The following is a 27,729-nucleotide window of genomic DNA, read 5'->3' as shown; positions in this document are numbered from 1 at the left end:
CTTTTCAAGCTCTCTGGCAAGTGCAGCCTTGTTTGTTTTTCGTAAGGACCCATCAGCATTTGCCAGTGCCCATGGTAGTGGGCCCAATGGGTAGGCAAGGACATCCTTCAGATTCACCTTCCTGCTTTCAGCCACCAGGATCATGTGACTGAAAAGGTTTCTATCTGCCTTCAGAACCACATCCTGTGCTTTCTTTCCATAAGCTTGTTTTGTGCTGACATTGGAGAATGTTTTCAGACTTTGCTTGGTCATCTTGTCGTGGAATTTCACAGGTGGTGGGTCTGCATCTAACCTTGTTTGCTGGAATGCTTGGTAGGCCTCTTCTGCTTTCTCAAGAGCTCTCAAGAGATCTATGGTCACATCAGGTGGAGCCATGTTGCCAGTGGAGAGGCTAACCAAATCAATCTCATCAGGGGACATAGGATTGAGCCAGTTATTCTCCATAAGGTCCATGAGAGACTGGACATCTGCTTCATCTCTCTTGATCCTTAGACTCTGTAGATCTGGATGAGACAATTTGCACCTGCCTTGACCTGTCAGGTCTCTCAGCTGTCTGAGGTACATGCTTTTATACTCAGCTGTGAGATAATATTTGGTCACAGCTCCTGGCTTCAAGCTGAATCCCTTTGTCCCTCCAGCTGTTTGGGTGTCTTTGTTCACCGTTTCTTCTATAGCTTGGTCAACAGGGATTCGGCCAAAGGGATTGGTGGAGCCCAGTTGGACTGAGAAGCCTCCTTCCATGAATTCTGTGTACACATCTGGGTGTGTGATGGGCAGCTCAGACATCTGGGCGTAGTAGTAGGGGAGGTAGCGTGCATAATTCATCCTGTCATAAGCAAAGCACCATGGGATCATTGCTCGAATGCTAGCCAAGTGTAGCATCCAGTCTCCCTCTCTGGATGCTCGGATGAGCCCCAACAAGATTTCAACCATGTCCAAATAGGACATCCAGAAGTTCGAGAGGCTGCCGTTTCCACCTCTAAGGAACTCACGGTAGACTTCAAATAGATCCATGATGCGTGTACAAGAGCTGTTCTCGAGGACCTCCTTCAAAGCATGTTGTGAGACTTCTTTCCCAAGGCTGTCAATGGTCTTCAGTGTCTCATTCAGGTGAACCATGTCATTCCTGTGAGTTTCTTCCAACCAGGACAGGAAACCATTCAAGGTCAGTCGCATGAGAGCGTCATACAGGAGCTTGTGTAGTCGCACTGCCCTGTTGTACTTGCGGCCATCCATAACACCAGCAATTGAGCCTTCTGCAATCATGCCAGACTCAATGCAGAGGTCTTTGAGTCCAGCATCTTGGAAACGCTTTCCTATTATTGCCAGCAGTGTGCAGATGGTGTGGAATACCCCAAGCCTAACGATGATATCATGGAACTTGTCATGGTGTTTCCATGTGATCTCGACAGCCTTCGCATACAGGGCTTGGTCAAAGACACAGACAATCTTCCTCAGGCCTAAGCACTGCATGATGCTCAGTGACTGGTTAAGCACCTCGTTGACAGTAGACATTTGTGTCGCTGGAGCCTTGATGGTAGGCAGATAGCCTATATTGTCGGGGATGACCGTCATCTCTCCTCGAGTCAGGATGTTGAAGCCTGTCCAGCTGCTGACTGACTGTTCTTCTTGTTGTGACATGCGTGCTAGGACCCAAAGAAGGTTTTTCTCTCTGGCAAGCTTAGTATTGGCTGCAGTATCGGCATCTGACTTTTTGCTTTGTGGTGGCCCTACCCGTTGTCCAGCATTGTAAGTTGGTAACATTGGTGGGGGTCCATCAATGCTTCTCTTCTTTGTTTTGGGAACAGTGGGCATGGGTTGGACAGGAAGTGGGTTGACTGGCTTTGCTTGCACAGCAATCCCATTGACTCTGTGAGATGTTCCCTCACCACTGACAGTTTCTTCAAGACGGTCGATATTGTCCCAGGCTAAAGTTGTGAATATGCCAGGATGGATGTTAGCTGGAAGGGCAATGCCACTCCCTGATGATGAGAGTTTCTGGAGACACAGGGCAGTGTTGATCTCTTCCATCTGTGAATAGGACACACTGTGACCAAGTCGGTTGAGGATGTTTATCAACACTACATTTCCTGTCAACGATTTGACACTGAATGGCAGAACAATGTGCTTGGAAGGCTTGGTATTTCCACATGTCACTGCATATACTATGTCATGGCCAAATGACTGCAGAAGGCACTGCACTCTCTGGGATGCATGATCAGGATCATTTGAGCCTGTGAGTAGAGAGTACAGGAAGATAATGAGCGACTCTGGAATGGTAGGAGATTCTGCTTCTGGTTTGACTTCAGGCGGCCAGGTTTGAGGAACATCTTGACTTTTAATGTCTGCTCTCAATTTGATGGCTGCTTTGGCTATAACATCTTGTGCACTGACACTTTTCAGGGTCTGCAGCTCCCTTTTGAGAGACTGATTTTCTTTGGCAAGTTCCCTCATGGACAAGTTATCGGGATAGAGGAGGAATTTTCCTTTCTCATCAGGGAATATCTGCAAGGCTCCAGCAAACTCACTCTCCAGGTTTCACCTTATGTGCTTCTTGGTTGATTCCTTGACTTGGGCAATGCCTTGGGAGTTCATTGAAGCTACCAGTCTAGAAGAGAGATCAGTCATTGTCATCACTTGAGGATTGCCAAAAAGCTCCATCCTGATGAAGAGGAACAGCTCATTGTATGCCTTATTCACAGCAGCTTCATACTGGGCTGCAGCATCATCATCTTCATTGCTGGCAACCTCTCCTTTGGAAACCTCTTCTTTGGTGTAAAGTCTATAGCATGACCTGTGGTAGTGCCCTTCAGCTGCTACAAGGTCTCTACTCACAATGGCAAGGATTCTGCTGTCCCTTTTCTTTGTGGCTGCACTCCTGATCTTTGCATCAGCTCGCAGTTCTCGACACTGCACCAGTACTTCTCTCGTATTCTGTCTCTTGGAATATTTGCTGTTTTTCTGACAAAATATGCACTCTGCATCATAAGTCCTAGATGTACTTGGAGCATGTCGAGCTACTCTCTTAGATTGTTTCTCTTCAGCAGAGACACAACTTTTCTTTTCTTTTGCAAGGAGGCCATCAAGAATTTGCTTCATAGTGAAGATACTGCGACACTTTCTGTGGTAGTAGATTGCTGGAATCTGTCCCTCAGGAATGTCTTTTGCCAGTTTCAAAACTGGTGCATGATTTCGTATCTGAGCTGCCCTGAGCAGAGTTCTCCATGAGTCGACACTTTGTAGTGAAACCAGCTTATCTGTATCATCAGAACAGTGGATAATGCACTCCACCAGTGGGCGCTTTGGTATTTGGTAAAAACTTGCTTGTTCACCAGTGGCCATATTCAGTCAGTTTTCACCTGCCACATACAAACAAATACATGTAACTTAGGTGTATGAACACTACTAAAACAAAGTTTACTTTGCTTCACCAGCATCATATTACCATTATTTATCTTACATAGCCACAAATAGATACATTACCTAGTTGCTATGCAACAGCTGTATTTTGTCCACATGAGGCCGCTAAAATCAACACAAGATGAAAGTTCCTCGTAGCCACTTTAACTAATCATATTAACATATACATTAAAAGAACATGGTAACATTATGGGAAATTAGCTTACAATCTTCTCCAGAGTGAGACAAGAAGATAGATACCAGTTTCCTCTATATGTGTTTAGTAGAAAGCTATCTGGCTGCACGTTAGCCTAGCTTAGCACAATGAATGGAAGTACACAGTACTGGTTATCCTTGGTTGTTGGCCAACTAAGAACTGTCCCAGAGTTTAAGCTAGGCTAATCAGTACCAGGGGTGTTGAAATGCTATATTTGTAAAAATCTGGGCAAATACACAATCGTGAGAGTCACAGAAACAGGTTTCCTGAAAGAAAAATGAAATAGCTGCTCATTTGGAAAGGTTATCATGTATTATTTTACTTCTGTTAGTGTACCAAATAAAATGCCACCAGTGAAGTTGTGTCACCTTGGGTGATATCGATATCTGGTCTGACCCATGGACTAACTGGCTTTGGTCTAGTTAGTTTCTTAGTAATAATGCCCTTCTAATTTAAGGTTCACAATCACCTCACACAATGAAATAGTATGGGTATATTATACATTTCCTGAATCTTTACAGTCCTGTGAGTATTCCAGTTTTTGTGTTTTGTGTCCCTGATATTCCTAGATGCCACAGGGCTAAAAGAAAGTATATAGTTTAGGCGAACATTGCAGAAAGATGTGTGTTATTGACGGGTTGAAGAGCTGAAGTGACCTCTATATTTGTGAGAAATATCCACAACAGGGCTTGAATGAAAGCTAAGAAGGTCCCCTTTAAAATGATACCAAAGACAATATTATAGAACATTGAAAAATGTCCTGACCATGAGGCTAAACCAGGATATGCACCAGCGTCTAAAATGCAATTTACTTTAGGGGGTGGTTAACTTCATGAGCTGATAACTGTGATACAGCTGCCACTCAGGAATTGTTATCATACCAAAATATCATCTACAGACATGGATCCTTTCAAAAATTATAAGTAAGTTTTGCCACCTTGAGTGTACCGAAATAGGAAATTTTGGGCTCTGGCCCATGGACTATAGGTGAATGATAGCATGCATGCCAGTGGTGTGTGAGGAGGGGACCATAGCGAGGAATTCAGAGTCCTGATGGCTAGGGGGAAAAACTGTGAAGCGTTTAGTCTTAGTGGACAGTGAGCTGTAGCGCCTCCCTGAGGGAAGGAGTTGGAAGAGGTGATGAGCAGGATGTGAGGGGTCGGAAATGATCTTCTTTGCTCGCTTTACAGTCCGGTGAGTATGTAGAGATTCAACTGAGAGAAGTGGGTTACCTGATTTGGATGCCTTGTTGACAATCTGCTGCAGTTTTTTTTTCAGTGTTTGACTGTCCGTCCTGCCATACCATACTGTAATACTGTAATAGAAGATGTTATGATGGACTCGATAATGGCTGAGTAAAACAGAACGAGAAGTTTATGTTTGATCTGGTATTTTTTAAGCTGCCTAAGAAAGTAAAGTCGTTGTTGAGCTTTTGCAGTGAGGTGTGCAGTGTTAATTTTCCACATCAGGTTATTGCTGATGTATGTTCCAAGGAATTTAAAAGAGTCTGTGGTGGTGATGGGGTCTGTGCACATTCTCATCCTAGAAAGAGTGGCCACTGGCCTATAGATGGGTGTAGACCGCGGAGTCCTGGCCTGACAAGGTAGCTCTTCTGTGTTTTGCCATCCTCTTCACCACAGTCTGTTTGGTTTCCACGATGTACAATTCATGGTAATCCTTAACAGCGTACACTATATTGCTCTGTTTGTGCTGGGGGACCCGATCCTTGGGGTGGACCAGTTTCTGGCGCAGCATGTTCTGGGTTTTGAAAGCAACCGAGACACGGTGTTTGGAAAATATGTCTCAGCTGTTTCGACACTCCTGCCACATAAGGAATCAACCCTGATTTACACTTAAGACAGCTGTTGTCCTTCTCCTCCCTTCAATCGGCTGGTGAACTGTTTGAGCGTCTTTCTGGTTTTGACAAACGCCCAGTTAGGATACCACACTTAACCAAGGCCTGTTTAATGTGGGATTTCTCCTCTTTCTTTACCAACTAACTGGGCTTTGCATTGGTCACCTGCAGGTACACCCAAAGACATTAAATGAGCCCGCAAATCAGAAACTTTCTATGTTTCAGTGTTATCCACATCACTACATTCAACCATGGTTTTCCATGTTTTTTTTTAATGTCCCCAGGCTATCCCACAATGCACACCACTCTCCACTGATACAACGCCAAAATACCAAATATGGCGGCATCTATAAAATAGTGTACACATTTTTTTAGTTGAGGTTATTTTTGCCAAAAGAGGTCCTACTTGTTACTAAAAATCATGGTTCACGTGCTTTTTTCCAGCCTATGCTTTGTGTAATATGTGAATTTACACTCTTTATCTACAGTTCTGGCATAGCTAAAGATTGGACCGTATTTTAAGAGCCATTATGTATGGCTACAGGTCATTCAAAACAGTTGTCAGATTTGGTCTCTGTATGTATGTTTTTTTAAATTCATTTTAAGAGAAATAAATTGTTTGGGCAGGAGTTTATTTAGCAGCAGAAGTTGATCAAAATCTCCCTGTTCTCTCTCTCCTTCCACAGCTGTCATTAAAATGCCGGGCTCCTGAGGTGTCTCAGTATGTTTACCAGGTGTATGACTCAGTCCTGAAGAACTGAAGTTTGCTCTGTTCCTCTGTGTACCTCTCAACCCATCTTTTTTTTTCATGAAGACAAATGGCAGTACATAGTATTTGCTTCCATGTACAAATAACTGCCAAACAATGGAAACACCACATTCTGCAAGGGATACACATCATTTTGAAAGAAAGCTGGGTGCATTTACCTTAGTTTAACCTCACTCAGTCCGTTCACAGGCAATGCAAATACAAGTAAACACAAGGCCATGCAGTGATCGCCAACATATTGTATATCAAAAGGGTTTTCTACACTGAGAGTTTTCTTGTTGGATGCAAGTGAGTAGATTGAGGTATTCTTGAGTGGTCGCTCAATGACTTAATGGAAGTAGAAAATATGTAAGCTATATACTATGAATTCTATTCCCAAATGTGTGAACCCATCCCAGATTTTGGGATGCCACCTAAAAATTCGTCTATCATCAACTGATCACAAAATGATGGAATTTCTCCTTAAATAAAAACATTGCATTCTTCCAGTTGAAGTTCTGCACACTTGATGTAGGTGTCTCCTTTGTTTCGGCATTTACCTGCATTCCATTCTTTAACTTCACCTTCCAGTTTACCTCCTTGTGGAAACTAGATGTATCTCATTCCCCGCTGTTTGTAGATGTCTTAATGTTGTAAGACGTGATTGATGGTGAAACTGAGTGGAAATCTAAATTTCCTCAACTCCATTGCTTTTTGTCTTTTTAGATTTTCAGAGTTGTTTATCGCCTTTTCTTTATTTGTATTTTTGATAACCATTCTGTTTCAGGTACTCCAGACTTGATCTTTACATTACAAGATTATATTCCATTTAGAGGTATCTGCACTTTTTTCTGAAATGGTATTTGCTTGTCAGTTTTAGTATTTACAAAGGCTAACAGTTGGCACCTCTGAGCCAGTAATTCTGGCCCAAGTGGTGGTCAGGAAGTGAGAACAAGACAACTTGACATTGTTAATTCATTAGGCTTTAAAGGATCAGCATTCTGCTATTTGTTTGGGAACCACTTAATTTCACAGCTAGTTGTGTTTGCATGTAAGTGCCATTTTTTAAGACCTCTGCAGCTGATCATTTTATGCCTAATTGTTTTTATAATTGCTCCGTCTACTGCAGCTACATGGGTGTACTAAACTTCATGCAGTGATATTGCCATTCATTTGCATAATCTTATTGTCTTTTATGTAGCTGTACTGTCAGCTTTATTTTTTACTTTCAGTAATGTGCTGTAAATGTATTGAATTGGAATTTATGTAACTGGTTCAAATGCATTCTCTATAGAGTAAAATGGCTTATTAATACTCCATATGCTGCTGTCCCAGTTCAGCCTAACCAGAACCATTTTCACACTGAGAAAACCTCCTCAAATGCCAAGTTTGTGTTTGTTTGCTTTTAAAATGAATTTCCTTTCACTGGCATGGTGTGTAATAAACAAGATAACATAGCGCTTGCTTACCAACAAAGGACCAAGAATTCTTGTGTACACAGTGCATTGTAGTAATACGGTGTGCTTTGCAAAAAGGCCTAGTGAAATTAAGACTATATAAACCTTTACCTGAGATGTACTTCACCTTGTTCAGTCCCGTTAAAAAGCCCAGTTAAGGCTATAAAAAATTTTAATGTGCAAAGTTTTTAGATGATGATGTTGAATTCATAGCATTTCATTTAACCTGCACTTAACCAGAACAAGCTACCATGGCACCTAACAGAATGGAAGGTTCATATAGTATGGTTTCTGTAACCCTCCTATACGTCACTCCTTATTGTAAACCTTTGATTGTACACTCTCTTATGTCAATAAAATGTCCATTTCAGTCTGAACTACCGTATGTGTATATCACTGTTTAGCCTTCATGATATAGTTCTTTAAAGCCGCTATGTGTGACATTCTCACTTCCCTGAAGCACCTGAACCTCACCTCACACCTAGGACGTCCCATCAGGATGCCCCTTTAGGGTTTTGGTTGCACATGTTTGTTTAAAGCATGGGGTGCTACTCCACATGCAGTTCTATGGTCCTCTGCTAACTGGAGATTTCAATTCAGGTCATATAAAAACATGGAATCCCAGAAAACTTGCAATACATTTTTTTTGTTTTTAAGTTGGTAATAAACTGGGGAAGTTTCATAGTGATATCTATCAAATAAATTTTTTATCCTATTCACCTAGAATCTTGATCGAATTCAGGCGAAATTTCGCCTAAAACAACATGCATACACATAAATAAGTATATCTCCAAAACTATAAGGGCTACAGGCATAAATCTGGTACCAGATGAAAGGTAAAACTTGTCAGATTTCAAATCTGGTGTCTAAAATAATGTAAATATTACCTAGTTACACTGCTGTGAATAGATACACAAAAGAAAATCATAATTTTGATATCCGCCTATGCAGAATTACATAAAAGAAGGCTGTAAAAGTCTCAGATTTTATCTGGGCAACTAATACATTTTTTTCAGTTCTCCAACATTTTAGGAATATATTAGATTGATTTAGGGGGGCTGAGTAGTCAACAAGTAGTCCACAAGCCCCATAATACCAAACAAGCACCATACACAATTCTCGTATTTCCACTACAGGGGTCCATATATTAAATGCATGATAACCATCACTAAGCTGCCAGTCTGCAATGGTTATCATGCCAAACCATGAACTAGAGATGTGTAGCAACTCAAAAACACAAACTAGAAATTGCCCATCCGATTTATTGTAATCGGTGGTCTTGCTCATGGACTAAACAATGCCCCAGTACAGAACCGCACTCAGACATATTGTTGCGTGCCCCTCCTCTTAACTACACAGCATGCTGGGCGCAGTAGTTCTCATCACAGCGACCTTATCTATTTGCCTACTATTGTATTTTTAAATCACTTCAGGACACAGCGCTGTCTCTCGACACAACCTCTCCGTGGCATTCTTTATTTAGACTGACACAGCATCAAAGGCAGACCCGATCAAACAACCCAGAGCCCGCAGGCATCACCAATCGATCCCAGCACAATAGAACAGCACCAAATCAAATGCAGCACTGTCGATGTGTGCAGACATAACATCCCCCCCCCCCCCGGCAGGATTTCAAACATGAAAGGTTGACACAAAGTCCTCTAGGTGGCCAGGGCGTAAACGTGTGCGAACAGGTCGTGGGGCGGCCTGAGGCTGGGCAGGCCGAGGTGGGGAGGGAGAAGGCAGGGGAAGCTGAGGCCCAGGAATGTCTGGGGCCCGTGTAGGAGCTGCATGAAGCCCCGGGGCGTCTCGCCATGCTGAGGGAATGGCTAAGGTTGTGTCACCAGCTGTGTGTGGCGGAGCTGACACCTTCCGTAGACGACTGGAGTGCCACCGAGTGCCATCGCTGAGGAGGTAAGTGGCTGGGCCCAGCTGACGGGTGACTTGGAGAGGAGAGGACCAGTATGAAGCCATTTTATTGTCCCTGTGGGGCCTGCGGACCCTGACCCAGTCTGACACATTGATGTCTGGCACCCTGGTTCGTTTTGACTGGTCAAACCGTTGCTTCATCCGCGTCTGCTGACGAGTGACTGAGGCTCTGACCCCAGAGGGAGGTGCCTGAGGTGTGGAGGGGCGGAGCCTGTCAAGGGGCATGCACAGTTCCCGGCCTAGCATGAGAGAGGCTGGGGAGACGCCTGTGGTCGAGTGCTGTGTGGCCCGATAGTGCAGCAGAGTGTGACGGATGGCCTGCGTGAAAGAGCACCCTTGGGCCATGTGTGCTCTGAGGCCGTTCTTCAGTGACTGGTGAAAACGTTCAATGCTGCCATTGGCCTGGGGTTGGTAGTACGCAGTGCGTATATGACGGATGCCCTTGCTTTCGAGATAAGCAGTGAACTCAGCAGAGACCAGCTGAGGGCCGTTGTCAGTGGTGATGGTTTTTGGGAGGCCCCAGCGAGAGAAAAGAGAGTCCAGGAAGTCGATGATGATCTGTGAGGTCACAGTGCCGGAAGTGGTGAGTTCAGGCCATTTTGAGTGTAGATCGTAGGCAACCACCATGAAGCGTTGGTGGTGGGGAACTCCATGGATCTCACCACAAATGTCCAACTGCAGGTGTTCCCAGGGCTGAGAGGGCCAGGCGAGAGGTTGCAGGGGTGGGGGAGCCTGGTGGCCAGTCTTGCCACTCACAAGGCAGGCAGAACAGTCCTTCACCAGAGCCTCAATATCTCTGTCTATCCCCGGCCACCACACCAGGTCTCGGCAGCGCTGTTTCAGTTTCACAATGCCCAGGTGGCCTTCATGCGCCGTATTCAAAACACGTGCACGGAGAGCAGCTGGGACCACCGTGCAAAACCCACGTGCCATGCAGGTGTCGTTCCAGCAGGAGAGCTCCTGTCTGACTCGGGCGAACGCAGCCAGCTCCTCTGGGACCTTGTGAGGCCAGCCGTTCTGGATGTAGGTGCGGAGCTGGGAGAGGACAGGGTCCTGTTCGGAGACTGCCCTCAGCTCCTGCAGAGAGACAGTGGCCTGGAAGGGTGTGTGTAGCATTTGGACAATGTCCTTTTCCACACAGTCAGTGTCCGTCTGTGGAGCTGGGTTTGAGACAGAGCAAGAGAGCAGGTCGGCGACAACATTGTCTCTGCCTGGGGTGAACTGCAGGCTGAAGTTGTACTGGCGGAGGCGGTCAGACCAGCGGTGCCGCCTTAGGGGTTTGTGGCCTGTCCCAGATGTGGACAGCAGCGCTGTCAGGGCCTGGTGATCTGTCCTGAGGGTGAAGGAGCGGCCATAGAGGTAGAGGTGCCACCTTTCACAAGCCCAGATACAGGCTAACGCCTCACGCTCACCCACGGAGTACCGCTGCTCGGTCAGGTTGAGGGCACGGGAGGCGAAGGCAATGGGCTTCTCCACACCGTTCTGGGTTTGAGACAGCACAGCCCCTATCGCTGTGGCTGATGCGTCACAGGTCACAAAGGTGGAGCTGGAGATGTCGAAGTGAGCCAACACTGGTGGTGAAGTCAGTTGAGTCTTGAGATCACGCACAGCGTCACTGCATGCCTTTGACCACACCCATGGCTCGTCCTTACGCAGCAGCTGGCGCAGGGGGGCTGTGGTCGCAGAGTACTGGGGAAGAAACCTCAGGTAGTAACTTGTCATACCCAGGAAGGAGGCGACCTGGGCGGCCGAGCTGGGCTCAGGGATGGCCTGAATGGCGTCCACGTTGGATTGTAGTGGAGTTACACTGCTCGCTGACAGCGACTTCTCTCATAACGTCCCCATTACCTTCCACCACATCCCTGCTATCTGTAACAGATATGCCTGTTTTTAACATGTTCAATATCCGACAACATAACCAAAACATCGACACTTCAGTTGCATCGTGGGTAATAGGCAAATGAACTGGGGCAGGAACACTAGTAGAATTCGCCACAGTACTTTTTTCCATTAGAAAAATGTTTTTGTTCAGCGACCGACACACAGCCGCAAAGCTCTCGCACACTGCTTCTCTTCTCCTTTTTTATTTTTTTTTCTCTCCCCTCGGTGTGTTAGAGAGCCTCACTCTAATTGGCTACAATTCACGGCTCAGGGCGCCTAAGCTTCCGATGGCCTTACGGTCGCTCCATCCCACTTCTGACACCGATGTAGCGAATTCGGGGGGCAGTCCGAGATACCGTCGCCACAGCCGGGACGCGAACCCGTATTTCTTGCACCGCAAGCGACAACGTTAACCAGTCGACTAAAGGGTCCGACCCGTTAGCCAAGGACCAACGTGTCTACTTATCCGTGCACGTTACAATATACATTTTACAGTCTATCTTATTTTGACAAGTTGGGTCAATGTAGAGCGGTCATCTATCTATCTATCTATCTATCTATCTATCTATCTATCTATCTATCTATCTATCTATCTATCTATCTATCTATCTATCTATCTATCTATCTATCTATCTATCTATCTATCTATCTATCTATCTATCTATCTATTTATCTATCCATCCATTCATCCACCCACCCCCGTGTACTCAGGCCGTCTTTCATCTCGGAAAAAAAATGCTCCGAAATGCTGACGGGGAGTCAAAGTTATCTTCTGAGACGAGGAGATATTACGTTTTTTAGGCAATTCTTCCTTCCATTTGACAGTTTACTAGGAGCCCCCTTGTTTGGGTAATGGGTAATTATCGTTTTCCAATTCTAGCTAGCATCCCATTCGGTAGGGGCGCTATTTGTGTTGATGTTGGTGCAAAGACACGCCATCAAACAAGGAAAAAGCAAGGAAGAAAGAACCACTAGAAATGTAACTAGCTATAGGCTAATATGCAGTTTGGTGTAGAAACGTAATGTCTCATTTAAAACGAATGGTGATGATTGTCAATTTAAAACAATGGACTTTTTATTATATGATGCGTTAGCCTAGATACGCCACGGAGAAAGTAAATGTAGTAGTCTATCAGAGAAACCAACAAACGGTGACAAACCTCAGTTAAATTAATCCCTGTTTGGAGTCGTAAAAAAAAAGTGGTTTCAAGTGAAAATACCTTTGGTCAGTTCATAAACTGACATGTAGGAAATCTTTCAAGACATTTGGAATAACACTTAAAGTTACCGATATTACCGGGGTTGAAACACTAAGGTACGTAACGTTAGCTAGCTAAAATAGCTCCACACTTTTATTGTTTTCATTTACTGTTGGCTTCCGCGGCCCGCTCAGATTCCGTGCTATATTCAAAATAATTTGTTTACATATACTGTATTGTTGCTGTTTCGAATAGGATATGAGAAGAGCCATTATTGCAATCGGTGTACTTTTACAATAGAAGCCAATGAGTGATGGATCAGACATGAAAGCTGTGTCGCAGGCTGGAATAGTTGCTAGAGTTCACATTTTGACAGCGTTTCAGTGTAGTCACAAGAGCAAATCACTAATTCTAGCCAGCAAAAAACAACAAATTGGGAAATATTGATTCATCAGCATATCTGACATTTATGGTACCGCTCGTTTTTTTCACAAACAATCTTGACCTCTGAATCCTCAAATCATGTGTCAATCTGAGCGCACCTGGGTCTGCCAGTGTAACAACAAAATCTGCGACCCGTCAGATTGTATGACCCTGCTATTTAAACACACTTTTTTGGCCAGGTTATTGCAGTTGGATACGGTGTAATTTAGGCATTAGGTAGTTAGTTTTAGACGCGAGTTTTGTGTGGCCAAGATTAGGATTAGCATCTGGGGCGGCCGAAATAGCACGTTTGAATGGCAGTCACATAATCTGACAGGGCGCAGATTTTGATGTACCATTGGTATTTGCCGTAAATTTAACGTCCATCGATTCGCTGCCCTAAATTGTTCCCATGTTCCCAGTTGATCGATTATTCGCATGGCTGGTAATCAGAATAGGGGGCACTTGATAATAGAATTGTTTTTTGGTTTAGTTTTTTCGAATGACAATTGCATTTACATCTTTTTCGATAGTTACACCCAAAATTCATTAGTAAAAGTTGGCGCAGTGTTAGCAAAACGGATTCTAAAAAATTTTAAAATATTTATTTGGAAGACAAAAAAGTTTTGTGAGGTGAGGGCTCATATCTGTAAAATAGCAAAGCTTATTCCAATTAGAAATTGACAAATTAAATATAAAATCATGGCCTAACTGTTATTATACACAGTGACGGAACTGTGAAAGAAATAGGAGGGAAAGTTTAATCTTAATATCAGATATGACCCAATATTATCGTCAATGATTGTATTTATTTTTTCCTACTCCCAACATTATTGGAACTGCCACTCTAAAATGTGTCTTGTGTGAATTCACAAAAGCAAAATCATCACATAGATCTATTAACTTCCTGATTCAGTGTGATCAAGTACTTTTGGAGAGCTTATAAATTGAATCCTTGCTCGATTCGTCATCATAAAGATGTTGATATGCAGGACTTCAGGTGATCGGCTGGAAAAAATGTCAGTTTAGCTTTTTCACTCTCTCCCGTTTGCTCCACAAATACGTTATTTTGCATTAGGTTATCATCATTTTCACTTTTAAATACTTGGTAAGTGTCAACGATGTTAAATGTAACAAAGAAACCTGCTACGAGATCAGGCAAAGTCTCAAAAGATCCCGATATCCAGGCCATAGCAGAGTCGGTAGTGGAATTACGATGTGATATCTAAGCTAAATTGTGTACACGAAATGGTTCAAGGCACTGCTGAAAACTTAGTGCTATACAGTCTGACCTATCCTTCTTTCTCAGCGAGCATCAAGTCAATCAACGCTGCGGTAACAACCTTGAAAGTTGATATCAAGAACAGCCATGCCATTCTTTCAGCTCTGGAGAAAAAGTTGAGGGTGTTAGAATGCAAAATGGCGGATATGGAGGACCGAAACAGACGCTGCAATATTTGGCTGCTTGAACTGACGAAGGGAGAAGAGGGATCCAACCCAGTGCAATGTCTGGAGCGCACACTCCCAAAGTGGTTCCCTTTCCTAAAAGATATGCAGCCAGACATCATACGTGCTCATAAGATCTACAATGGTGCCAGCCCGAGGCATGGGGAGAGGCCCTGTACCCTCATCTTTTGCTGCCTATGCTTTACTACACGCCAAACCATTATTCGAGCAGCGAGGAAGCATCCCTTTGTTGTCAAAGGACACAATCTCAGGTTTTTGGCAGACTACAGAGACCACACAGTCAAGTGTTGGCAGACCTTCTTGCAAGTAATGGCCACCGCACAGGCGAAAGGAGTTGAGTCCTTTTACTGTATCCGGCATGAAACATTTCAAGGACAGTATCAAGACCAGTCTGAAGAATTTCAACATCACATCGAGCAACTTTGAACACATTGCACTGGGTAGGAGCTCCTGGAAGGAAGTCTGTGCAGGAAGGAGCTGCACGTCATGAAATTGAACTCCACTGTGCCGCAGAGAAAAAGTGACAGCACCGCAAGGAGAGAGAGAAAAAGGCTCAACCACTACCTCTTTCCCCTGTCCACACTGAACCAAAGTATGTGGATCGCAGATTGGCCTCTACAGCCATCTGAAGACCCTCAAGTAGACAACCCAATGGAGAGGACAGTCATACTCGCTTTGACTGACTGTCGATGATGATGGTGATGATCCAGTAACTCTCAAATTTTAAAGACGGCATAGTTTTCTGAGTAACCCACCAGAAGAAGCAAAAAGCAGAGGTCTTTCTGAATTTCATGTCAACCCCACAATAGAGCGGTAGCTCCTTTTGATGCTGACTGCGACCAGCACCGAGGCTGTTCTCGCCAAAAAACGAAGCCCAGATACAGCAGAGGACGGACCCCCCACTGAATCGTTCAACCCAGTGGTGCCCTTCAGAATAACTCTGAACTCTGACATGTATCTGAGATATTTTTTTCTAAGCCTTTAAGCCTGTTGTACTTTTGAGCTCTAACACGTGTCCGTTGTTGTTGTCTTTGTACGGACATTGATCGATACACTTTAGTAAGTCGGCTAACTTGCCTTTATATCAGTATACCAGTATACTAGTTCAAACCTGGCGAATCAGATGCTAATGTCAAATAGCGTCAGCAACTGGCACATAATAGGCTCAGTTTGAAATCAACACATGGTTAAAATATCACGTCTGTGCCTTTCTCATTGTTATATTTTAATGTTTACACTTTGATTATTTTACTTGTTACAAGATTGCTTGTTCAAGGTGGAGGTGGGATTACATCAAGGATTGGCTCTGAGCCCTTTCTTGTTTGCAATGGTGATGGACAGGTTGACAGAGGAGATCAGGCAGGAGTCTCCGTGGGCTAATATGTTTGCGGATGACATTGTGGTCTGTAGCGAGATTAGGGTACAGGTTGAGGAGAGCCTGGAGCAGTGGAGGTATGCACTGGAGAGAAGAGGAATGAAAGTCAGTAGGAGCAAGATGGAATACCTATGCGTGAATGAGTGGGAGGACAGCGGAATGGTGAGGATGCAAGGAGTAGAGGTGATGAAGGCACATGAGTTGAAAAAATACTTGGGGGTCAACTGTCCAAAGTAACGGGGAGTGCAGAAGAGAGGTGAAGAAGAGAGTGCAGGCAGTGTGGAGTGGGTGGAGAAGAGTGTCAGGAGTGATTTGCAACAGAAGGGTACCAGCAAGAGTTAAAGGCAAGGTTTACAAGATGGTTGTAGACCAGCTATGTTATATGGTTTGGAGACAGTGGCGTTGACGAAAAGACAGGAAGCGGAGCTGGAGGTTGCAGAGTTGAAGAGGCTAAGATTTTCATTGGGAGTGATGAAGGAGGACAGGATTAGGAACGATTATATTAGAGGGACCGCTCAATTTGGATGGTTTAGAGACAGAGCAAGTAAGGCAAGATTGATTGGACATGTGATTGCCTTGGACATGTGTGGAGGAGAGATCTGGGTATACTGGGAGAAGGATCCTGAATATGGAGCTGCCAGGGAAGAGGAAAAGAGGAAGGCCAAAGAGGAGGTTTATGGATGTGGTGAGGGAAGACATGCAGGTGGTGGCTGGTGTGACAGAGGAAGATGCAGAAGACAGGAGGAAATGGAAACGGATGATCCGCTGTGGCGACCCCTAACGGGAGCAGCCGAAAGGAGTAGTGGTAGACTTGTTACAAGGTTGCTAACGTTTCTAACTGTTAATTTCAGTAGATTTTATCTCAGTCATAGATCATCAGTTTGAATTAATTTCAATCTGTACAATGGGTTTGTGGGGGGGCTGTTTAATTTGAGCTGACCTTATCCACCTATGATTACTGAACATTTTGCTTTATCGGTAGGGGTGGGCTTTTCAGCAAACAGGTGTTTGCTTGTTGGGAGGGCTTTTACTGTGGGGGGGTGTCATTTTTGTAAGGGTTGTTTAAATTTTCATGGTATATGTTCTTCTTTATTACAAATTGTTTTATGTTTATTTGTATTTTACTTTTAAGATAATTAAATGTGGGGAAGGACCTTTAAGGGATCTCTAGCCTTCTCATTGACTGAAATAAATTGCACCTCAAATCAGTCGCAGATGTATACCAGCACCAGAAATCATGGTGAATTTAACTACGTTAGTTTGGAATACAGGCGGAATACAATGCTCCACACAAAACGATGCAGTGTTCTAGGGTTACTAAGGTGATAGAAAGTCAATTTGGCATTGTTAAGTGAGACTCAGTCTTTTAAACATTGATGTTAGGTGGCTTGCTGTTAAAATTTTACCATGGTATAGCATCCTCCTCTGCTGATACCAAGACGAAAGGGATTGCTATAGATGGTAGATTAGTCTGAAAATTAAGGTTGTGGATGTGTGGTCTGATACAGCAGGATGGTTGGTCATTGCCAGATTAGAATGTTTTAGCAGGAAAATTGCTCAGGTGTGTGCTTGCTTACACACCCAATGCATTTGATGTCGATTTTTACAACACATTAACTAACAATATGCTGGGATTTACAGATTTGGGCCAAAGATACTTGGCTGGTTGACATGTGGTGCATAGTCAACCCCTCTATGAAAGACTTCTCATTCTTCTCGTCAAGGCACAATTCCTTTTCCAGGATGGACTATCTATTTGCTTTCCCTCAACTCTTTGCTAATGTAGACATATCTTTACTACTGATAGCACTGTTGGATCATAAATGTGTCCTTCTTTCTGCTACTTTTATTACATTATCCTCCCGTACTCTTAGGTGGCAGATAAATACTACACTATTTAAAAAACGATGACTTCAGGTCTCAATTTACTGAGGGACTTAGAGAATTTGTGGAGATCAATGCAGGTACAGTCAGTGATCCAATGATATTGTAGAACTCTGTTAAAGGTTTCATAAGGAGTAATTCCACACTATTTGCATCCAATCTGCATAAAGCATGGCGCTTCACTTCAGGCAAATTATACCAAACAAGTGGACTTGCAATGGAAGTTAGTTAAGAAATATATCAATGTCATTCTCAGGCAGTGTTCAGAATTTCTCAATCATAGAGCCAGGCAGTGCCATTACTTCCATAGCTCCAGACCTAATCATTTACTTGCCATGAGGATCAGGGTTTGTGAGCAGTTTGCTGGTATACCGGCTATTAGAGCAGAGAACGGTGATGTAACAACCGATTCCATAGAGACCAACAAAACGTTCCATTCTTTTTACCCTAATCTGTACAAGTCAGACGTAGCTTTTGACAAATGAAAATGGGATTCCTCAGTAAAGTGGAACTACCATGTCTTGCTGGGGATGACTCACAATGACTGGCTGAAACAATTACTCTAGAGTAACTTAAAGCGGCGACATTTGATAAGCAGAGGGGGACATCACCTGGTCTAGACAGCATCCTTCCAAATTCTGTTCAGCTTTTTCAGACCCTATAGACCAGGGTTCCCCAATTAGTTTTCCCCTAGGGCCAAATAATATGATGCATGCCAAGCCAAGGGCCAAAACATCTGGGGGGGGGGGGGGGATTCATTGCGCCAGTAAAGGTTTTTTTTTATGTGCAAATGTTTTTGCTGCTATTGTGATTATTATGCTTATTATTTTTATCATTGTCATTAATATCAGTAGTAGTCATTTAGGCCTGGGATTCTCAAAGCCTGTGTTGAGGGTCATGCAAGCAAAAAAACAAAAAAAACAAAACACTCTTGAAACAAAATAAGCCCAAAACTAACCATTTAATTATAGACAAATGGACAAAAATGAATAATAATATAATAAACTTAATTTGTACAGCACTTTTCTAAACAGGGTTACAAAGTGCCTCACAGAACAAAATAAAACGGTTAAAAATGACACAAAAAACATTGTGAGAGAATAAATTAAAAAGTTCATTCAACAATCAGTGAGAGAAGTTAGAGCGATGGGATGAGGCTATCCTTCTGATGTTGTGGCTGTGTTCTGTTGTAGAAATCCTGAGGCACTGGCTTTGGAGAGTCTGTTTCTTTCCTGGTTCTTGGTAAGAGTTCATTGAAGAAAACGATGATTCACATATGTACATGGAGGTGAACATTGTGAGTAGGAGCATTGCAATAGCTCATGTTTTTGAATTGAGCTTGGGGAACCACATTGATCCAAAAGTCACTCACCCCAACATTCTTGTGTTGTGCTTTGAGCAAATTAGATGTTCTCATCTCCAAGACCTCCATCTGAAGAGTTGCCTCATCTATGGAAGGTACCTACCTACCTGCCTTTTGGCCTCTTCAGTCCACTGGCCATCAGCCAAAACAGAGAATGGGTATCTCAGGAAGAGGAAGATGTCAGCTGGGAGTTTAGGGGAGCTTTCAAATCATTCCTTGGAAGTTTTCTGCCAGGCTCATCATGAAATCCTTCATCGCTGAATCCTCCCACATTTCAATCATCTCGCAATGCTCCCGCAGATTTGGAAAGTGTAACTTTCTTCCATGAATGTCTCTCTCCAAAAGGTTCAGCTTTGACCGGAAAGCTTCAACCGCCTTGTACATGTCTGCAACAGTGTGGTTCTTGCCTTGTAATTGCAGATTAAGGTGATTTAGATGAGACATGATGTCACACAAAAAATATCATATGCCATCACCTTATTGTCACTTAAAATCTTCTGATTCCTGGGCTTTTTGGCTCCGCAGTCCAGTTAAAAATGACACAAGCTCATTGCACACCCTCTCCAACACACGGTCTTTGCTCAGCCAGCGACATCATTATGCAGCAAAAGATCCTTGGGTTTCACTAACATTTCCTTCAGCAATGCTCTGAAAAGGCGATGTTGCAGAATAGAACTCTTGAAAACGAAATTTGCTGGTCTCGTCAGAGTATCCATCACCTCTTTCATTTCCCCACACAGTTTAGCGCACAACACTGATTTGTGAATAATGCAATGAAAGAGTGCTGGATTAACAGTGGCAAGCCTGCTTACCAAGCCCTTGTGTTGGCTCACTATTTATTGGTGACAATGGACACAATTTTGCTCACATCCAAGCTATTCTCGAACAACTGTGCAGATTCATCAAAGATGATTTCCCCAGTTGTGTACCGAAGCAGATGAAGCAAACAAAGTAGCTCTTCCCAGTGGTCCTCCTATCAAAAAATCTTGCATACACAGATTGCTGTTCCATATCAGTTCAGTCACAGGACGGGTCTATGGCTAGTGATATGGCTTCTGCTTTCTTCAAATAGGTGAGTTGATTGGAAAAGCATTCCTCTGTTAAAAGTTCTACTCTTCTTGTTGCCGTGTTAGCAGAAAATGGCACCTACTTTAATAGCTCCAAAACCGTTTTCTCGTTTTTCTCATCATGATTTAAAACTTCACCAACCGTATATCAATTGCACACGTTTTAATCAACTCCGCATCAACAAATGGCTTCTTAACTTTAGCAAGGTTCCATGATACATGCAGTGATGCAGCTGTTGCACTCTCTTGTGCCGATGTTGATTTACAGATAGTAGAAATGGAGTGCTTGTATGATGTTATCATATTTGCTCTTTTTTGTTCGCAGTGATCTGATTTTGTGGGGTGGTTGGCATTAAAACTGGCAGCATGCATAATGTTGAAGTGCCACGTGAGATCATCTGCTTTTCAGACAGCTACGGTCTGCATTCATATCAAGCATGTACGCTACTGCTACGCCTTGCATCCCGACAATTCTGCAGTCCTGCCTCTCATTCATGCATAGTATGTATTCCATCTTGCCCTTACTGACTTTAATTGCTCTTCTCTCCAGTGCATACCTCCACCTCTCCAAGTTCTCCTCAACCTACTCCCTAATCTCACTACAGATCGCAGTGTCAGCTGCAAACATCATAGTCCACGGAGACTCCTGCTTGATCTCAGCTGTCCACCTGTCCATTACCATTGAAAACAAGAACGGGCTCAGAGCCGATCCTGGACATAATCCCACATCCACTTCGAACCCATCCGTCACTTCTACCACACACCTCACGACTGTCACACTGCCCTCATACATATTGTGCACCACTCTGACATACTTCTCTGCCACTTCCGACATCATCATACAACACCACACCTCCTCTCCCGGCACCCTGTCATACGCGTTCTCTAAATCCACAAAGACTCAGTGTAACTCCTTCTAACCCTCTCTATACTTCCATCCATCCATTATCCAAACCACTTATCCTGCTCAGAGACTTCGCCATCAAAATTGTTAATGCAAACATCGCGTCTGTAGTGCTTTTTCGTGGCATGAAACCATACTGCTGCTCGCCAATCATCACCTTTTCTCTTAATTTAACCCCCGAAGTTACTACAGCTCTGCACATCACCCTTATTCTTGAAAATTGGTACAAGTATACTTGTTCTAAAGTCCTCAGGCATACTCTCATTTTCCAAGCTTGTTAAACAGTCTAGTTAAAAACTCCACTGCCATCTCTCCTAAACATTTCCAAGCCTCCACAGGTATGTCATCTGGACCAACTGCTTTTTCACTCTTCATCCTCTTCTTAGCTGCCCTCTGTTCATCCTTGCTAATCCACCACATTTCCTGATTCCCAATCCCCACATCATTCAACCTTCTCTCTCTCTCTCTCTCATTTTCTTCATTTATCAGCCCCTCAAAGTACTCCTACTACCATCCCAACACACTCTCCTCCTTTGTCAGCACATTTCCATCGCCATCCTTCATCACCCTAACCTGCTGCACTTTGTTCCCGGCTCGGTCCCTTTGTCTAGCCAATCGGTAAAAGTATTTTTCTCCTTCCTTAGTGTTTAATCTCTCATACAACTCACGATACGCCTTTTCCATTGCCTTTGCTACTTCTCTTTTCGCCTTAACGCTGCATCTCCTTGTACTGCTGTCTGCTTTCTTCATCTCTCTGACTATCCCACTTCTTCTTTGCCAACCTCTTCATCTGTACACTTTGCTGTACTTCCTCATTCCACCACCAAGTCTCATTGTCTTCCTTCCTCTGTCCAGATGACACACCAAGTACCTTCTTAGCTGTCTCCCTCACTATTTCTGCAGTAGTTGTCCAGCCATCCGGGAATTCTTCACTACCACCCAGTGTCTGTCGTAACTCCTCCCTGAACTCCACACAACAGTCGTCCTTTTTTCAACTTCCACCATTTGATCTTTGACTCTGCCTTCACTCTCTTCCTCTTCTTGATCTCCAAAGTCATCCCACAGACCACCATCCAATGCTGCCTAGCTACGTTCTTTCCTCTCACCACCTTGAAGTCTCCAGTCTCTTTTAGATTGCACCACCTGCATAAGATATAGTCCACCTGTGTGCACTTTCCTGCACTTTTATACGTCACCCTGTGTTCCTCCCTCTTCTTGAAAAACATTCACCACAGCCATTTCCATCCTTTTCCCCAAGTCCACCACCATCTGTCCTTCCACATTTCTCTCCTTGACACCATGTCTACCCATCACCTCTGTTCCCTTTACCAACATGCCCATTGCAGTCTGCTCCAATCACCATTCTCTCCTCCTTGGTTACACTCTCCACTACTTTATTCCACTCACTCCAGAATTCTTTCTCTTCCATCTCACAACCAATTTGCAGGGCATTTGCGCCGACAATATTCATCATCACATCTTCGATTTTCAACTTCATACTCATCACTCTGTCTGACAGTCTCTTCACCTCCAACAACCTCTTGACATACTTTTCTTTGAGAATTACTCCTACCCAATTTCTCCTCCCAGCCGCACCATAGTAGAAGTGTTGGAACCCACATCCGATGCTCCTGGCCTTACTCCCCTTCCACCTGGTCTCATGCACACACATTATATCTATCTTCCTTCCCTCCATCATATCATCCAGCTATCTCCCTTTACCAGTCATACTGCCAACATTCAAAGTTGTGACTCTCACCTCCACACTCCTACCCTTCCTCCTCTCCCGCTACATCTGGACATATCTTCCCCCTCTCCTTTGCCCAATAGTAGCATAGTTTCCACCGGTACCCTTTCGGCAAACAGTGCTGGTGGCAGTTCTTGCTAATCCGGGCATCGACCTATCCAGTGTCGAAATTATAATATCATCACATGGTATATTTAATTATCACAGTGGAGGAAGGGTAGGAGTGTGGAGGTGAGAGTCAGAACTGTTGGCACTATGACTGGTAAAGGGAGAGAGCTAGCTGGTGTGATGGAAAGAAGAAAGGTAGGTATACTGTGTGTGGAAGAGGGAGTAAGGCCAGGAGCATTGGAGGTGGGTTTAAACTCTTCTACCGTGGTGTGAATGGGAGGAGAAATGGGTAAGGGGTAATTCTGTAGGAAGAGTATGTCAAGAGTGTGCTGGAGGTGAAGAGAGCGTCAGACAGATTGATGAGTATGAAGCTGGAAATTGAAGGTGTATTGATGAATGTTATCAGCGCATATGCCCCACAAGTTGAGTGTGAGATGGAAGAGAAAATAATTTTAGAGTGAGTTGAATGAAGTGGCTGAAGGAGGAGAGAATGGTGATTGGAGCAGACTTAAATGGGCCTGTGGGTGAAGGGAACAGAGGTGATGAGCAGGTGATGGGTAGGTATGGTGTCAAGGAGAAAAATGTGGAGGAACAGATGGTGGTGGATTTTGCAAAAAGGATGGAAATGGCTGTGGTGAATACATATTACAAGAAGAGGGAGGAACACAGGATGACATAAAAGAGTGGAGGAAAGTGCACACAGGTGGACTATATCTTATGTAGAAGGCATGATCTGAAAGGGATTGGAGATTGCAAGGTGGTGATGGGAGAACATAGCTAGGCAGCATCGAATGGTGGTCTGTAGGATGACTTTGGAGACCAAGAAGAGGAAGTGAGTGAAAGCAAAGCCAAAGATCAAATGGTGGAATTTGAATAAGGAAGACTGTTGTGTGGAGTTCAAGGAGGAGTTAAGACCTGCACCATCTGGTAGTGAAGCGTTGCTGGATGGCTGGGCAAGCACTGCAGAAATAGTGAGGGAGACAGGTAGGAAGGTACTTGGTGTGTCATCAGGACAGAGGAAGGAAGACAAAGAGACTTGGCCTTGGAATGAGGAAGTACAGCAAAGTATACAGAGGAAGAGGTTGGCAAAGAAGAAGTGGGATAGAGAGATGAATGTAGACAGGAGTACAAGGAGATGCAGCATAAAGCAAAGAGAGAGGTGGCAAAGGCAAAGGAAAAGGCATATGATCCGTTGTATGAGAGGTTAGACACTAAGAAAGGAGGAGGACTTGTACCAATTGGCTAGACAGGGACCGAGCTGAGAAGGATGTACAGCAGGTTAGGGCAATCAAGGATAGTAATGGAAATGTGCTGACAAGCGAGGAGAATGTTCTGAAAAGGTGAAAGGAGTACTTTGAGGGGCTGATGAATGAAGAAAGAGAGAGAAGGTTGGATGATGTGGGGATAGTGAATCAGGAAGTGCAGTGGATTGGCAAGGAGGAAGTGAGGGCAGCTATGAAGAGGATGAAGAGTGGAAAGGCAGTTGGTCTAGATGACATACCCGTGGAGGCAGGGAGATGTTTAGGAGAGATGGCAGTGGAGTTTTCAACTAGATTGTTTAACACAATCTTGGATAGTGAGAGGATGCCTGAGGAGTGGAGAAGTATACTGGTACCGATTTTCAAGAACAAGGGCGATGTGCAGAACTGTAGCAATTACAGAGGTATAAAGTTGATCAGCCACAGCATGAAGATATGGGAAAGAGTAATAGAAGCTAGATTAAGAGTCGAGGTGACGATTAGCGAGCAGCATTGTGGTTTCATGTCACAAAAAGAACACTACAGATGTGATGTTTGCTTTGAGAATGTTGGTTGAGAAATATAGAGAAAGCCAGAAGGTGTTACATTGTGTCTTTGTGGATTTAGAGAAAGTATATGACAGGGTGCCGAGAGAGGAGTTGTGGTGTTGTATGAGAAAGTTGGGAGTTGCAGAGAAGTATGTAGGAGTGGTACAGGATTTGTATGAGGGAAGTGTGACAGTGGTGAGGTGTGCGGTTGGAATGACAGATGGGTTGAAGGTGGAGGTGGGATTACGTCAAGGATTGGCTTTGAGCCCTTTTTTGTTTTCAATGGTGATGGACAGGTTGACGAACGAGATCAGGCAGGAGTCTCCTCGGATGATAATGTTTGCAGATGACATTGGGATCTGTAGTGAGAGTAGGGAGCAGGTTGAGGAGAGTCTAGAGAGGTGGAGGTATGCACTGGAGAGAAGAGGAATGAAAGTCAGTAGGAGCAAGACGGAATACCTATGCGTGAATGAGAGGGAGGACAGTGGAATGGTCAGGATGCACGGAGTGGAGGTGATGAAGGCATATGAGTTTAAATACTTGGGGTCAACTGTCCAAAGTAGCGGGGAGTGCAGTAGAGGGGTGAAGAAGAGAGTGCAGGCAGGGTGGAGTGGGTGGAGAAGAGTGTCAGGAGTCATTTGCAACTTAAGGGTACCAGCAAGAGTTAAAGGAAAGGTTTACAAGATGGTTGTGAGACCAGTATGTTATATGGTTTGGAGACAGTGGCACTGATGAAAAGACAGGAGGCGGAGCTGGAGGTGGCAGAGTTGAAGATGCTAAGATTTTAATTGGGAGTGATGAAGAAGGACAGGATTAGAAACGAGTGTATTAGAGGGACAACTCAGGTTGGACGGCATGGAGACAAAGCAAGAGAGGCAAGATTGAGGTGGTTTGGACATTTGTGGAGGAGAGATGCTGGGTATATTGGGAGAAAGATGATGAATATGGAGCTGCCAGGGAAGAGGAAAAGAGGAAGGCCAAAGAGGTTTATGAATGTAGTAAGAGAGGACATGCGGGTGGCTGGTGTGACAGAGGAAGATGCAAAGGACAGGAAGAAATGGATGATTCACTGTGGCGACCCCTAACGGGAGCAGCTGAAAGTAGTAGTAGTATTAGTAGTAGTGAGTCAGGACATCGGTTATAACATCTCATCCGAAGGACGGCATCTCCTACTGCATAGTGGTGCATCACCTCACTGAGGCATTCGGATTGTCGTTGTTGTCGACGATTACAACCAGAGGGGATGATGATGATTAGGACCAGAGAGAAGACTGCCCCCAACTAGCCCACCAACAGCACTTCGAGCAGCAACTCAGTTTTCCCGGGAGATCTACCATCCAAGTACTAGTCAATTCCTGACCTGCTTAGCTTCTGTAATTCAGCAGAGCCACAGTACATGTTGTTATGGCTTCCAGTGAAAGCTGATTTATGATCTGCTTAAATTTGATTTGGCAAAGGTTTTACGCTGGATGCCCTTCCTGACGTAACCCTCCCAATTTATCCATGCATGGGACCGGCACTAAGAATGCACTGGCTTGTGCATGCCCAGTTGCTGGGAGATTACAAGATATCATTCATACACAAGTATTTCAGTTAAACAGTGTCAGCTTCGGTTCAGCCCTGTTATCATGCAAATGATACATATGTGGCATCTAGCACAAAAATAGTGTTAAATTCATTGTTTATGGCATTGCAACTCTCCATTTAAAAAAAAAAAAAAAAGCAGCCGCCTATTGGGCATTGGCCAGTCAATTTTTCACTATGGGAATGGAGAGACATCCATATATTGGGTAACATTTACAACAACGGTGGTCTCAGATTATTTCAGGACCTTAAAGACAGTTATAACCTACCGGGCACTTGATTCTTCTTTTGTTAGAAGCTTAGGGCTTCCTTCATTGCTCATGGTGTGCTGTGGAATCCACCCTTAATACAACATCCATTCCATGGAATGATCCGTTCCAGTAGGGCCTGTAAAGGTTTAGCCTCTGCACTTAATTCAAAATTACTTGAAGCCTCTTATAATAAACTCTCTGTGGACAGGCAATGAAGAAGTGAACTTAGAATCAGATTTGGATTGGGACTGTGTTTGGGCTAACATTTTGCTGCCTTCCTGCAATCCTGACCATCAACAAATTTAACTAAACTGTGTGCATAGAATCTACCTCACTCCTAGGAGAATGCACCTCATGGATATTGCAACTGATCCCCTTTGTTCCCTATGCCCTCAGGGGGTCCATGGAATCTTTTCCCACATATTCTGGGAGTGTCCAACTGTAGCTCACTTTTGGAGGGAAGTAGCCACCCATCTATCTGATATGTTCTGTGTAACCATGCCTGTATCTGTACCCACTTTGATCTTGAATGACCTTTCTGAATTAACAATTTGTGCATATCAGGATTAACAGGGGCTAAAAAACTCATTGGTATGTGTTTGAAACAATCCAACAAACTTTCTATTACCAACTGGATTCTCACATCTTTCGGTGTTATCTACATGGAACAATCATCTGCCCGTTTAAATGGGGCCAAAGGAAGACAACCTGAATCAATGGCTTCTGGCCACTGAGAAATTGAAGGCTCTGGTTATAGTCATTCTATAAATGAATCTGTTGGTCTTTCCAGCATTGTCCTGTAGGTTCTGGGGATGGGGTGGGAGGGTTTTTTTTTTTTTTTTTGTATTGTAATCTGTCTATCAAGGTTTCTGTCTTTGTATTCCCACTTGTGTATTGTGCATTTTATTTTCAAATATGATTTCTAATATTAAAACACTTGATCACAAAAAAAAGATGTTGATATGAAGAGAGTAGTGTTATAATTTAGGCATACTGAGCAAAAATATGTTTGGAGAAAACTAATAACCACTTTGCCAGACTGCATCTTGAAAGAGGTTTGCTTTTGTACTCATCTGACAGATGGG

The 27,729-nt window shown here is 43.9% G+C and overlaps 2 protein-coding genes across 4 annotated transcripts in view; both read left to right on the top strand.

Annotated features, from left to right (window-relative positions):
* LOC130117335 (AP-1 complex subunit beta-1) overlaps positions 1-6,573 on the top strand; it is a 111,707-nt gene extending 105,134 nt beyond the window's left edge. For both annotated transcript variants that reach the window (XM_056285551.1, XM_056285550.1), the window contains exon 22: positions 6,158-6,573. In XM_056285551.1, coding sequence (XP_056141526.1) covers positions 6,158-6,232 — 75 coding nt within the window. In that variant the 3' untranslated portion in view covers positions 6,233-6,573. The remainder of the gene's footprint in view (positions 1-6,157) is intronic.
* Positions 6,574-12,544: 5,971 nt separating this feature from the next.
* LOC130116868 (E3 ubiquitin-protein ligase RNF167-like) overlaps positions 12,545-27,729 on the top strand; it is a 42,117-nt gene continuing 26,932 nt past the window's right edge. The window contains exon 1 of one of the 2 annotated variants that reach the window (XM_056284953.1): positions 12,545-12,801. The gene's annotated coding sequence lies outside the window, so the exon portion shown is untranslated. The remainder of the gene's footprint in view (positions 12,802-27,729) is intronic. The other variant, XM_056284954.1, reaches the window with a different exon arrangement.

This window comes from Lampris incognitus, chromosome 8 (genome assembly GCF_029633865.1).
Source record: "Lampris incognitus isolate fLamInc1 chromosome 8, fLamInc1.hap2, whole genome shotgun sequence".
Lineage (NCBI taxonomy): Eukaryota > Metazoa > Chordata > Actinopteri > Lampriformes > Lampridae > Lampris > Lampris incognitus.
The sequence above is the reverse complement of the archived record's forward strand: the minus strand, read 5'-3'. Positions and strand labels throughout refer to the sequence as shown.